The following is a 15398-nucleotide window of genomic DNA, read 5'->3' on the forward strand; positions in this document are numbered from 1 at the left end:
TAAATAGGAATCCTTTCACATTGCTGGTGAGCAGGTAAAATGTTGTGACTACTGTGGAAAACAGTTTAGTAGTTCCTCAAAAAGCTAAACACAGAATTACCATAATCCAGCAATTCCACATCTAGATCCAAATGGAAAAGAATTAAAAAAAGGAACTCCAGCCTGACCAGGTGGTGGCACAGTGGAAAGAGCATCAGACTGGGACACGGAGGACCCAGGTTCAAAACTCCAAGGTCACCAGCTTGAGCGTGGGCTCATCAGGCTTGAGCAAAGCTCACCAGCTTGAGCGAGGGTTGCTGGCTTGAGCGTGGGATCATAGACATGACCCCATGGTCGCTGGCTTGAGCCCAAAGGTCACTGCATTGAAGCCTAAGGTCACTGGCTTGAGCAAGGGGTCACTTGCTCTGCTGTAGCCCCCAGGTCAAGGCACATATGAGAAAGCATTCAATGAACAACTAAGGAGCTAAAACAAAGAACTGATGCTTCTTATCTCTCTCCCTTCCTGTCTCTCTGTTCCTATCTGTCCCTTTCTCTGACTCTCGCTCTGTCAAAAAAAAAAAAAAAAGCACTAAAGACAGGAACTCCAATGGATATTTGCAGACCAATGTTCACAGCAGAATTATTCGCAGTAGCCAATAGGCAGAAATCACCAGTGGCCACAAAAAATAAATAGATAAACAAAATACATGTGATACATAGGAATGAAGGTGATAAGTGCTACAACACAGTCCAACCTTAACAACATTATGTAAGTGAAATAAGACAGATGCATACTATACAATTTTTCTCTTATGAGGTACCTGGAATAGGTAAATTCACAGACATATAAAGTAGAGCAGAAGTAACCTGGTTAGAGGTAGGGAAAAATGAGGAGTTATTATTGCTTAACGGGTTCAGAGTTTCTGTTTGGGGTGCTGAAAGGTTTTGAAAATAGTGGTTGGTGATGGTTGCATAACCCTGTAAATGAAATCAATGACAATGAATTTTACTCTTAAAAATGTCAGGTTTTGTTAGATATATTTTACCACAAAAATTTAACTGACTGTATACTTCATTCCTTATACCAAAACAAAGCCCTGTTTGCGCAATGATTTCAACATAAAAGAAATGAAAAGCCAGAATTGTATAAGAAAACGCTGGAGAAAACTTTTTGCAATCATAGACTAGAGAAGACCTTTATAAGCCACAGCACACACACAAACAAGAAAATTAGAAAAGGCTGAAAAATCTGATTTCATAAAAACTTACATTCCGCCTAACCTGTGGTGGCGCAGTAGATAAAAAGCATCGACCTGGAATGCTGAGGTTGCTGGTTCAAAACCCTGGGCTAGCCCAGTCGAGGCACATACAAAAAGCAACTACTACAAATTGATGCTCCCTGTTCCTCTCCCCTTTCTTTCTCTCTCTCCTCTCTCTAAATATCAGTAAATAAAATCTTTAAAAAACTTAAAACTTTCTTCATAAAAAAATATCATAAACAAAAACTGAAAAAATATTTGCAATGTATGACAAAGGCTTAACTTCTGTAATATGTAAAGTAGTGGTCCCCAACCCCCAGGCCACGGACCAGTACCGGTCCATGGGCCATTTGGTACCGGTCCGCAGAGAAAGAATAAATAACTTACATTATTTCCGTTTTATTTATATTTAAGTCTGAACGGTGTTTTATTTTTAAAAAATGACCAGAATCCTTCTGTTACATCTGTCTAAGACTCACTCTTGACACTCGTCTTGGTCACGTGATACATTTATCCGTCCCACCCTAAAGGCCAGTCCGTGAAAATATTTTCTGACATTAAACCAGTCCGTGGCCCAAAAAAGGTTGGGGACCACTGATGTAAAGAGCTCCTACATATCAAAATGAAAAATACGAATGGCTTTTAAAAATAAGAGAAGCCATTCAACTTCATTCAAAATGACAGAATTGTAATTTATAACTATAGTAAGACCATTTTTGTCTATCAGACAAAAGTTTGATAACATAACTGGGTAATGAAGGTACAGGGAAACAGGCACTTCCTTAATTGATGGCAGTGTATGTACACTAGTAAACACCTCTGGAAGATTGTTCATTACGGCACTGTTTATAATAGCTCATAGAAATAACCTATATGCCTATTACAGACGAGTGGTTAAATAATGAATATTATTTAACTGTTAAAATAAACACTTGAGATCTATATGGGAGAACTTCTGATATATATTCAGTGAAAAAGGCAAAGTGCAAAACAGTATGCTAGTATTTGTTTCACAGAGGTGGGACAGATAGAGGGGAAGAGGGAGGCAGGCAAGAGACAGCTTAGATATGGATAAAATATCCCTGGGAAGATACACAAGATAACTGGTTACAGTAATTTACTATAGAAAAGGAGGTAGGGAGAACAGGGGCAGTGACTTACTTTTCTACTACATATACTTCTGTACTGTTTGAATTTTTGCCATGCTCACGTAATTCTAACCATTTAGTTATTTACTTCTTAAGACACAGACTCTTAACTCCTGGATTCCTATCTGGGTCTACCACTTAACTGCAGTTGGAAAAATTAAGTCTCAGTTTCCTCATTTGTAGCTACCTCTTAAATAATTCCACATAAAGTATATAGCATATGCCTTATACAAACTGGGAGCTCAAAAGTCAAAAGTAACTACTATAAAATGAGGAAACAAGGGAAAGAAGTATGGAAAACCACCAAACAGAAACACAAAGAGAAGAACCAAACTAGACACAGAGCTACCAGAAAAACAAAACATAAAATGGCTCTAGGAAATCCTCAAGTGTTAATAATTACCCTAAATGTAAATGGACTGAACTCACCAGTAAAGAGGCACAGAGTAGCAGACTGGATCAAAAAGCAAAACCCAACCATGTGCTGCCTTCAGGAGACATCTAAACTGCAAGGACAAAAGTAGACTCAAAATAAAAGTTTACGAAACGATTCTCCAAGCAAATAATACTCAAAGAAAAGCAAGTGTAGCCATACTCATAGGTGACAGTACTGACTTCCAGACAACAAAGGTAACAAGAGACAAAGATGGACATTTCATAATGATAAAGGGGACACTGTATCAAGAAAGCATAACACTGATACCAAAACCAGGCAAAGACAACACAAAGAAGAAAACTACAGACCAATACTGCTAATGAATACAAATACAAAAATCCTAAACAAAATACTAGCAAATCGAATACGACAATACATTAAAAAAAATACTACATCACATTCAAGTGGGATTCATTCCAGAAGCACAAGGATGGTTCAACATACGGAAACAATTGTAGTACACCACATCAACAAAACAAAGAACAAAAATCATATGATTCTATCAATAGATGCAGAAAAGGCATTCGATAAGACAGAACATCCATTTAAGATCTTAATTTATTGGCCTGACCTGTGGTGGCGCAGTGGATCAAGCTTCGACCTGGAATGCTGAGGTCGCCGGTTCAAAACCCTGGGCTTGCCTGGTCAAGGCACATATGGGAGTTGATGCTTCCTGCTCCTCCCCCCCTTCTCTCTCTCTCTCCTCTAAAATGAATAAATAAATAAAAAATTTAAAAAAAGATCTTAATTTATTTATTTTAAAGAGAGGAGGGGGGAGAGACAAGGGGCGAGGGGAGAAAGGAGAGGGGGGAGATATACGAGGGAGAGAAAGGAGGGTAGAGAGGAAGAGAGCAAGATTGTAGTTGCTTCACTTGAGTTATTCACTGATTGCTTCTCGTATGTGCCTTGACCGGGCAAGCCAGGGTTTCTTTCTTCTTCTTTTTGTTTTTTATTTAGACAATTAATTTTAACAGGGTGACATTGGTCAACCAGAGTATATAGATTTAGAGAAAACATCTCCACATCATTTGGACAGCTGATTATGTTGTATATCCATCACCCAAAGTCAAATCATCTTCCTTCACACTATATTTTGTTTCTCTCTTTGTTCCCCTCCTTCTCCTCCTTCCCCCTCCCTCTCTTCCCTTCCCCTCCGCCTGGTAACCACCACACACTTGTTCATGTCCATGAGTTTCATTTTTGTATCCGACCTATGTATGGAATCATACAGCTCTTAGTTTTTTCTGATTTACTTATCTCACTCAGTACAATGTTATCAAGGTCCATCCGTGTTGTTGTAAATGATCCTACGTCATCATTTCTTATGGCGGAGTAGTATTCCATTGTATATATATACCACATCTTCTTTATCCAATCTTCTATTGAAGGGCTTTTGGTTGTTTCCATGTCTTAGCCACTGTGAACAACGCTGCAATGAACATGGGGCTGCATGTATCTTTATGTACCAATGTTTTTGAGTTTTGGGAAGGCCGGGATTTCAAACCAGCAACCACAGCATTCCAGGTTGACGCTCTATCCACTGTGCCACCACACGTCAGGCTGCAACATTCATTTACGTTGAAAACACTCAATAAAATGGATACAGAAAAACTGTATCTCAACATAATATAGGCCGTATATGACAAACCATCAGCCAATATACTAAATGATAAAAAACTGAAGACTTTTCCTTTAAAATCAGGAACAAGACAAGGAAGCCCCCTCTTTCCACTCCTACTCAGCATAGTACTGAAAGTCTCAGTCCGAGCAATCAGGCAAGAGAAAGAAATAAAAGGCACCCATATCAGGAAAGAAGTAAAGGTATCATTTTTTGTAGATGACATAATCCTACATATAGTAAAGCCCAAAGACTCCAGAAAAAGACTATTAGAAACAATAACAAATATAGTAGTCACAGGATATAAAATCAATACACAAAAAAGTCTACTGCTTTCCTACATGCCAACAATATAACTTGAGAAAATGAACAGAAAAAAATTCTTTTACAACTGCAACAAAAATACAAAATACCTAAGAATAAACGTAATAAAAAATGTGAAGAATCTATACCCTGAAAACTACAAAGCATTATTAAAAGAAACTCAAAAAGACACAATGAAATGGAAAAATAATTCCATGTTCATGAATCAGAAGAATCAACATATATAGTTAAAATGGCCATATTACCCAAAGCAATATATAAATCTAATGCAACCCCCATTAAAACCCAATGTCATTTTTTAAAAAGAAATTGAACAAAAAAATCACCAGATTTGTATAGAACCAAAAAAAAACCCAAATAGCCAAGGCAATCCTGAGAAAAAGAATGGAGGCAGAGGTATCACATTACCTGACTTCAACATATACTACAGAGCCACAATAATGAAAACAGCATGCTACTTGCAGAAAAACAGCAGACCAATAAAACAGAATTGAGAGCCCAGAAATAAAACCACACATATACGGACAAATGATTACCAACAAAAGAGCCAAAACACAGAGAGAAAAGAAAGCATCTTCAATAAATGGTGCTGGGAAACTTGGAAAGCCATATGCAACACAATGAGACTTGACTATACCTTGTCTCATGCACAAATATTAATTCAAAATAGATCAAAGACCTAAATATAAGATCTGAAACAATAAATTACATAGAAGAAAACATAAGTACTAAACTTATGGACTTTGGCTGTAGGGAACATTTTATGAAATCGACCCCAAAGACAAGGGAAGTAAAGGCAAAAATAAACAAATGGGACTATCTCGGGGTAGTCAACCTTTTTATACCTACCGCCCACTTTTGTATCTCTGTTAGTAGTACAATTTTCTAACTGCCCACCAGTTCCACAGTAATGGTGATTTATAAAGTAGGGAAGTAACTTTACTTTATAAAATTTATAAAGCAGAGTTACAGCAAGTTAAACCAAATAATAATAATTACTTACCAAATACTTTATGTTGGATTTTTGCTAAATTTGGCAGAATAAATCTTTATAAAACAACTTACTATAGTTAAATCTATCTTTTTATTTATACTTTGGTTGCTCCACTACTGCCCACCATGAAAGCTGGAATGCCCACTAGTGGGCGGTAGGGACCAGGTTGACTACCACTGGACTACCTAAAACTAAAAAGCTTCTGCACAGCAAAATAAAACTGACAACAAAACAAAAAGACAGTCAACCACATAGAGATGCTATTCACAAACAACAGCTTCAACAAGGGGTTAATAACTAATATCTAAAGAACTCACAAAGCTCAGAACAAACAGGCAAAACAATCCAATTAAGAAATGGGGAGAGGACCCTAACAGACACGTCTCCATGAAGACATACAATCAACAGATAGATATATGAAAAGATGCTCATCCTTGCTTGCTATCAGAGAAATGCAAATCAAAACTACAATGAGATACCACCTCACATCTGTTAGATTGGCTATTATCAACAAGACAGGTAATAACAAGTGGTGGAGAGGCTGTGGAGAAAAAAAGAACACTCATTCACTGCTGCTAGGAATGTAAACTGGCAAAGCCATTATGGAAGACAGTAGGCAGTTCCTCAAAATATTAAGAATACAGCTACCATATGACCCAGCAATCCCTCTATTGGGTATCTACCCAAAAAAACTCAAAAACACTGGTATGCAAAGACACGTGCCACCCCCATGTTCATCAGAGCATTATTCATGGTGGCTAAGACATGGAAATAACCAAAGTGTTCCTCAATAGAGGACTGGAAAAAGAAGATGTGGTATAGATATGCAATGGAATACTACTCAGGCATAAGAAATGATGATATATTGCTATTCGTGGCAACACGGAAGGACCTTGAGAACATTATACTAAGTGAAATAAGTGAATCAGAAAAAGCTAAGAACTATATAATTTCATGCATAGATGGGATATAAAATTGAGACTTATGGACATACATTGCTCATAGAAATTAAGGGATCAGGAATGTGCAGACACTCCAGTACTTTCAGCCTTTTGTATAGTGCGTTTTCACCAATGAAATAAAAGTTTGTTTTGCATCTCATTTGCATAATTGAACTTTCTTTGACTTGTCGTTTGCTTTCTGATGTTCTGGTTTAATAAAAAAAAAATCAATTGCTTCCTTTTTTTTTTTACTGCTTCATATTCATTTTGAAATATCCCCTAATTTTAGTGAGCAGTATAGATCAAAGTGAAATGGTTTACCAAGGAGAGGGGGTTAATGGGGGAAGGCAGTAAGAGGGACAAATATATGGTGACAGAAAATGATTTGACTTTGGGTGACGGGCACACAACACAATCAACAGTTCATATGCTATAGAAATATTTACCTGAAACCTATGTTCTCTTTTTGATCATTATCACCCTATTAAATTTAATTTCTAAATTAAAAAAAGAAAGAAAACAAGACCCTTACATATGTTGTCTATAAGAAACTCGCTTCAGATTGAAACACACACACAGATTGAAAGGAATGGAAAAAGGTATTTTATGAAAATAAAAACAGACAAACATCTGTCTGACTGTCTCTCCCCGTTTCCAGCTTCAGAAAAATACAAAAAACAAACAAAAAAGCTGGCATAGCAACACTTACACCTGACAAAGTAGATGATAAAACAAAGGCTATAACAAGAAACAAAGAAGGACCCAACCATTCCACTTCTGGGCATTTTTCTGAAGAAGCTCAAAACACTAAATCGAAAAAAGTACAGTGTGTCCGTAAAGTCATGGTGCACTTTTGACCAGTCACAGGAAAGCAACAAAAGACGACAGAAATGTGAAATCTGCACCAAATAAAAGGAAAACTCTCCCAGTTTCATACCTATTCAGTGCAGTGGGCTCACGCACAGATTTTTTAGGGCTCCTTAGGTAGTTATCCCGTATAGCCTCTACAGACTCGTCACTGACTGATGGCCTACCAGAACAGGGTTTCTCCACCAAACTGCCGGTTTCCTTCAACTGCTTATCCCACCAAGTAATGTTATTCCTATGTGATGGCGCTTCGTTATAAATGCGCCGATATTCACGTTGCACTTTGGTCACAGATTCAAATTTAGTGAGCGACAGAACACACTGAACTTTCCTCTGTACCGTCCACATCTCAACTGGCATGGCCGTGGGCTGCTCTGCTGTATACACGGTGTTACGCCACCATCTGTGCATGCGCACATGCTGCCACATCATCCTGCAGAAACTGGGAGGGTTTTCCTTTTATTTGGTGCAGATTTCACGTTTCTATCGTCTTTTGTTGCTTTCCTGTGACCAGTCAAAAGTGCACCATGACTTTACGGACACACTGTATATATATCCATATGTTCATGGCAGCTTTACTTACGATAGCCAAGATATGGAAGCAACCTAAGGGTCCATCTGTAGATGATCAGATAAATGTCTGCAACATAAACAGGCCTAGAGGGTATTGTGCTAAATGAAATAAGTCATACAGAGGAAGACAAATGCCATGATTTCACTTATATGTGGATCTAACAAGCAAGCTGACCAGAAACAGACTCATAGATATATGGAACATTTTGAATAGTGCCTGATGGGAGGGCAAGAGGGAGTGGGAGTATGAATGAAAAAGGTGAAGGGAATAAGAAGTACAAACTGATAGTTACAGAGTAGTCACAGGGATGTAAAGTACAGCATAAGGAATACAGTCAATGATACTGTAATACAGGGGTCCCCAAACTACGGCCCGCGGGCCACATTAGGCCCCCTGAGGCCATTTATCCGGCCCCCGCTGCACTTCCAGAAGGGGCACTTCTTTCATTGGTGGTCAGTGAGAGGAGCACATTGACCATCTCATTAGTCAAAAGCAGGCCCATAGTTCCCATTGAAATACTGGCCAGTTTGTTGATTTAAATTTACTTGGTGTTTGTTTTTTGTTTTTTTTTTACTTTAAAATAAGATATGTGCAGTGTGCATAGGGTTTTGTTCATAGTTTTTTTTATAGTCCGGCCCTCCAACGGTCTGAGGGACAGTGAACTGGCCTCCTGTGTAAAAAGTTTGGGGACCCCTGCTGTAGTAACTACGTATAGTGTCACTTGGGTACTAGATCTATCAGGGAGATCACTTCCTAAGTTATAGAAATATCTAATCACTGGGTTGTACACCTGAAATTAATTATATATATGTCAACTGCAACTGAAAATAAAACATTTATAGTAAAAAAAAAGTAAAGTCTTTCTTTAATTCATCCAGTTAGCATTGCCAAAAAAGTACAATTTTCCTGAAACATTATCATAAATATCACCCACTGTTAAGCCATACAAAGCAGAAAGCCCACTTAAACACCTTTTCCCTGCTCAAGCAAGAGTGGTTGCAAAGTGCAAATTGTGTCCCCTAAACAATCTGCTGCTGCAGCTTGTTAAATCTGCTGCACTGCTATGAAAGGGGAAGTCATGGCATGCTGTAGAAATATTTAACGGGAGATCATACCCCACATGGCACACTTGTGAAGGCACCCCCTAAGGAAGTGAGACTTCAGGGATGAGTAGTAAGTAGTTAAGCAAAAGGGGAAAAGAAAGAGGGAAAAGTTGTGCTAATGCAAAAAGAACTACATTTATAAAGACCCAAGAAGAGAACGGACATGCACATTTAAAGGAACAGAACCTAGTGAAAAAGAGAGAAGTCATATTGGGAGGTAGGACATGTGGTCTTGAGAGCTACAGGACGGGTTTAAATTTTACATTATGAGCAATGGTAACCATTGAAGGTTTTAAGTAGAGAAGTCACATAATCATGTTTCATTTTAGCCGCATTTCCCCACTCCATCTCATTACGCTGGGCTTCTTAAGAGAGCTATATGTATACTTGGTCATTTGTACTTCTTCCATCTTCTCAACACCCGACATCTGACTTCTATACTCCACTGATATTTCTCTCTTTAAGATATGTTAATTTCTTAGTCATTAATTCGATGGGCCCTTTTGATCTTAGCTGCCCCATCTGCACAAATTGCCCTGCTGACCATTAATGCCCTCTAGACCCTGCCACCAGTTTTCTCCCCATTTCTATGGCTATTCCTCTCTGGTCTTTTTTTGCAAGCATCTTTTCCTCTACTTATGCTCATAAATGTTGTCTGTCAAGTTTCTGTCCTTGCCTTCAGTATTTCCAAACCCCCTACATATCCCTAGCTGAAGTCACCAAAGTCTAGGACTTCAAACATCACCTACGTGCTCATGATTTCCAAAATTATATTTCCATCTCAGAACTCTCCTAAACTCCCAATTTATATATTAAATTTCTATCTCTATACATTCTATTTCTATCTCTTACAGGTACTTCAAATTGAACAGTGTCAAGTCCACACTTATTTATCCCCTTCACTACTTCAAATCTGTATCCCCTCTTCATTCATACTGCCACTGCCTTAGTTCAGGAACGCAACATTTCTCTTCAGGTTTATTCCAAAATACTACTTTCTTATGCTACCTGTCTACATTCAACCCACTGGCAGAATGATCTTGCTAAAAAGTAAATATAGTTTGACCACCCTGGCTGGATAGCTCAAATGGTCAGAGCATCCTCTCAATATGTAAAGGTTGTGGGTTCAATCCCCTGTCAGGGCATATACTAAAAGAGATCAATGATTCTGTCTTTCTGTCTCTCTCTCTTCCTCTCTCTCAAATAAAATAAATAAATAAATAAATAAATAAATTTATTTTAAAAAGCCTGACTAGTGGTGGCACAGCGGACTGAGTGTTGTCCCAGGACGCTAAGGGCCTGGGTTTGAAACCCTGGGGTCGCTGGCTGGAGTGCCGGCTCACTGAGATGATCCCAAGGTCACGGGCTTGAGTCCAAGGTCACTGGCTTAAAGCTCAAGGTCACTGGCTTAAGCAAGGAGTCACTGGCTCTGTTTGAACCCTCCACACAAGGCATGTATGAGAAGCAATCAATAAACAATTAAAGTAAAACAACTATGAGTTGATGCTTCCCATCTCTTTCCTCCCTGCCTTTCTCTCCCTTCCTGTCTAAGGAAAAAATAAAATAAAATAAAATACATACGTATACATACATATAAATAATATGACCGTGGCACCACCGGTCTTAAAATTCCTCAGTAAAACCTATTAACTAGCTCAAATTCCTTAGGCTTATTTATAAGAGCTTCATATACTCTTTCTCTTGGGCACCTCAAATCCACACCATACTCCTTATCAGGCTCAATTGTTGGTGGTTGTCTTGGCATTCCATGCTCTGTGCCTTTGCATACCTTTCTTCCTTTTCTGGAACACTAATTCTCTCCCTTTCCCTTATTCTCCTCACCTGGTCATACTATCCTTCAAGATTTAGATAAGGCCCTCCCTCTTCCAGGAAGCTTCACTAGATCTCCCAGAGCACCCCTTTGAGGGATATCTAGCACCCTGTGCTTAATACTAACTTTTGCACTTATTACTTTTACATTTTCATCCGCTTACCTATTTACTATTCCCCACTAGGCTGTATTTTTAAGAGTAGGGACTCAGTCTAACACTGACACATAAAAGACATGTCTTAAGTGAATGAATGAAAATATGGAATTGCAGCCTGACCAGGCAGTGGCACAGTGGATAGAGCGTCGGACTGGGACGCAGAGGACTCAGGTTTGAAACCCACCAAGGTCACCGGCTTCAGCGCGGGCTACCAGCTTGAGTACGGGGTCACTGGCTTGAAAGTGGGGATCATAGACATGACCCCACGGTCGCTGGCTTGAGCCCAAGGTCGCTGGCTTGAGCAAGAGGTCACTCAGTCTGCTAGCCCCCCAGTCAAGGCACATATGAGAAAGCAATCAATGAATTAAGGAGTTGCAACAAAGAACTGACTCTTCTCATCTCTCTCTCTTCCTGTCTGTCTGTCCCTCTCTCTGTCTCTGTCACACAACAACAACAAAAAGAAAATGTGGAATTGCAATGAGACCCTCAAAAGAACAAATCCTAGAATGTGAGGTCCTCAAGAACAGGAACTTTGGGTCCTGGCTGGGTACCTTAATGAACCGAGTGTTGTCCCAGCACACTGAGGTCATGGGTTCAATCCCCAGTTAGGGAACATAGGAGAAGCAACCAACGAGTGCACAACTAAATGGAACAACGAATTGATGTCCCTTCTCTTCCCTCTCTTCCTTGCCTCTTTCTCTCTCTCTCTCTCACTCTAAGCCATGGGGAAAGTTTTTTTAATTAAAAAGAGTGCCCTGGCCCTGGCCAGTTGGCTCAGCGGTAGAGCGTGCGGGGGACCCGGGTTCGATTCCCGGCCAGGGCACACAGGAGAAGCGCCCATTTGCTTCTCCACCCCCCCCCCTTCCTCTCTGTCTCTCTCTTCCCCTCCCGCAGCCAAGGCTCCATTGGAGCAAAGATGGCCCAGGCGCTGGGGATGGCTCCTTGGCCTCTGCCCCAGGCGCTAGAGTGGCTCTGGTTGTGGCAGAGTGACGCCCCAGAGGGACAGAGCATCGCCCCCTGGTGGGCAGAGCATCGCCCCTGGTGGGCGTGCCAGGTGGATCCCGGTCAGGCGCATGCGGGAGTCTGTCTGTCTCTCCCCGTTTCCAGCTTCAGAAAAATACAAATAATAATAATAATAATAATAATAATAATAAAACAAAAGAGTGCCCTGGCCGGGTGGCTCAATGGATAGAGTATCAACCCGGTGCACCAGAGGTCGCAGGATCAACCCCCCAGTCAGGGGACGTAGGAGGAGCAATCAATGAGTGTGCGACTAGATGGAACTAAGCGAAACAAGTTGTTCTCTCTCTCCCTTCCTTTCTCTCTCAAATTAATGGAAAAATTAAAAATAAAAAAGAACAAAAACTTTGTCACTGGCATTCTCTGCTGAATCTCCAAGGCCCAGCGCAGAGAATGGCCTACGACCGATGTTCAGCACATATTGGTAAATGGCTAAATGGATATTCTAGAGTCAAAGGAAAACACTAAACTCTTTCTAGGCTTGCTTTCCATTGCTAACTAATTTTTGGGTTTGTGATCTACTTTTAGCGTAACAACGGAGTGTATTGCATGATTTCTCCTGACCAAACTACTGTTGTTCTTTCTTTAGGAAAAAATAATGAGCACTGACCAACCCAATAAACTAAAGGACACCTAGGCACGAGCCCGTGGAAGGGTGTCCTAACTCTCTGAAACTGAAATTTTCAGTGGATATGGTGCATTTTCTGATGAGAGGGATTATAATTTTCACTGAATGTTACATTATATATATCAAATGATATATCTATCTATCTCAAAGTGCTTAACCAAAATGTTAAGCTGAGTTAACTTGTAGCATTAACCTTTCTCTTCTCAGTTCTGTATTTTGATGTATGACCAGTAATTTGCAGACAAGCAGCCTCTGCTACAACAAATACAACTGGAGAAGACACAGCTGGCAGGCTCTCACATAGATTCCTACTAGAATTTGCATTTAAATTTTTCTATATTTGGAAAAGTCCTCACCAGCATTCTTTAAAGTTAGTACCCTATCCTAACAGTTCTGTATTCATGAGTCAGGATATTCATTCCACTTCCCGCTATTGCATGCAAGAGGAAAATGTTACATTCTGAACATAATGACAAAGAACACATTTTTTTTTCCTGTCATCTAATTAAATGGAATGGGGAAAAACCCAGGACTAGCAAGATTTACAGGAAAGCCTTTTCTTTTTCTTTCTTCTCTTTTACCGTACAGTGAACCCACCAGCAGGAGCAACTCACAACCATTCGATTCAATGTTGGGAGTAATATGCTAATAATTAAACAGTAGAGAACAGGCAATTAAGTAATTTTAAATGATATTAAATCAAAAGATAAAAATACTTTAAAAACTTCCCTAGTTGAGTTAAAGAAACTCATTACAAAGGAGTTCAACTATATGAGCCTGTTTACAGGAGTTGGAGAACAGGCAAGATTATTCTCTGATGATAAGAAATCAGAACAGTGGTGGCCTATGGGGTGGAGGAGCTTGACAGCACCTTCTGGGTAGACGGAAAGGTTGTTTTGATTTGAAAGGTGCTTGCACAGCGGTATACATTTATGAAACTCACTTAACTATATACATAAGACCCATGTATTTTATTGTTATGTAAAGTGTGTCTCAGTAAAGAAAACTGAAAAGAGAATGACACCCTTATTTAACTAACACAAGCAGAGCCCATTCTCGTTCCCGGAACCTCCGTGGAGGACCTGCACGCCGCGACGGTGGGCTCTACCGAGAAATCCAGGCTGCCGAGGGCTGCAGCTCTCGCCACCACCACGGTTAGGCACCAGCATTTCGAAGGCCCAGGTAGCACCCACAAAACCGAGGCAAGGGCCGGCAGCACCTTCGGAAATGGATGTTACGGCTGACCTTTGCCCGCTTGGCCACTGAACACCGGGCCAGCGAAAAAGGTGTCCATGAGCAGACCTAGCACAGCGATGGAGAAGCCGAAGTCGAAGCCGCCCTCCGACCCGCGCTTCCAAGGCCGCTGCCCACCCCTGCCCTCCCCACTGTTCCCTGCGGCCTCTCGGACTGCCTGCCAGTCTCACAGGTCCCTGCTCAACCCCAGCAACCACCGGTCCCTGGGCCACCAAAGTCCCTACCCTGGAGCCCACAAATACCGCCACACCCGCCACAAGGCGCCGCTGTGGCACCGCCTTCTAGGACTAACTCTGCGCTTGCGCTTGACTATAGACACCCCCCTACCCCCCGCCTCATTTCGAGTGTTTTTTTCAAAAAGGACCACAGACTCGGTCGGCGCAGGCGCAGCCCTGACGCGGCCCGCGCGCCACCACTTCCGCTCTGAGCGGGAGGCGCGGGAGGCGGGGGAGGCGGGAGGGAGCCGGCGGGCGCGAGCCTGGGACCAGGGAGGAGTGTAGCGCATGCTGTCTGAGCCAGCGACTCACCAAGTACAGCTGCTGCCAACGATTCTGAGCATCCAACTCCTCAAACTCCCGCTCGATGGTGGCAGACATGGCCCCTGGAGCGAGCTAGCGCTAGCGGAGCCTGTGCCGGCAGAGAGGCTCAGGAACCCGCAAGATCCGGGGAGAGTGCTGGAGCAGTGGCGCATGCGCGTCCGGCGCCCCGCCCTGCCCCCACGCCGAGTCCTGACCGACTGCGGGGAAAGTACCTGGAGCGTCGGACGTCAGCGCGCCGACACTCGCGTCGTAGGGGCGGGCGGCGGCAAGGGGGCGGCGGGGCGGGGCGGGGCGAGGCTCTTAGGAGAGGCGGAGTCCAGAGAGGCCCAGGTGGAGAGGGGTGGGGCCCTGGGGACCACCCAGAGGCTGCTGTCCGGGGTGGTTGGCAGGATGGCCAGACTTCTGGACCGAGGTGCGGTCCCGCAAGGTTCACGTGGTTGGAGCAGGTCAAGAAAGTTCCCTAAGACCTCCTTCTTCTTGCTTTCCCGTTATTTTGTTTTAAATATCATCTAGGTCAATTTAGCGGCCTGTGGACAACTTTGGAAGAAAATTTTCAGCCTTCTTGTAGAATTAATGAGCCCTGATGCCAGTTCCCTCGCACCTGGGGATTTTGTGACAAATAGCACGAGGATAGGCCACCTCTCCTAGAGTTAGGGAGAATACAGATTGTGACACAATTTAAAAGTTAATGTTACCTGTTGGTAAACTCATGTGCTTATTTTATTT

At 41.7% G+C, this 15398-nt stretch overlaps 1 protein-coding gene across 2 annotated transcripts in view; it reads right to left on the bottom strand.

Annotated features, from left to right (window-relative positions):
- The window catches only part of PTPN2 (protein tyrosine phosphatase non-receptor type 2), a 106241-nt gene extending 91388 nt beyond the window's left edge, over positions 1-14853 (bottom strand). The window contains exon 1 of one of the 2 annotated variants that reach the window (XM_066352519.1): positions 14661-14853. In XM_066352519.1, coding sequence (XP_066208616.1) covers positions 14661-14729 — 69 coding nt within the window. In that variant the 5' untranslated portion in view covers positions 14730-14853. The remainder of the gene's footprint in view (positions 1-14660) is intronic. The other variant, XM_066352518.1, reaches the window with a different exon arrangement.
- Between the last annotated feature and the right edge of the window lie 545 nt (positions 14854-15398).

Source organism: Saccopteryx leptura, chromosome 11 (genome assembly GCF_036850995.1).
Source record: "Saccopteryx leptura isolate mSacLep1 chromosome 11, mSacLep1_pri_phased_curated, whole genome shotgun sequence".
In the NCBI taxonomy this organism is placed as follows: domain Eukaryota; kingdom Metazoa; phylum Chordata; class Mammalia; order Chiroptera; family Emballonuridae; genus Saccopteryx; species Saccopteryx leptura.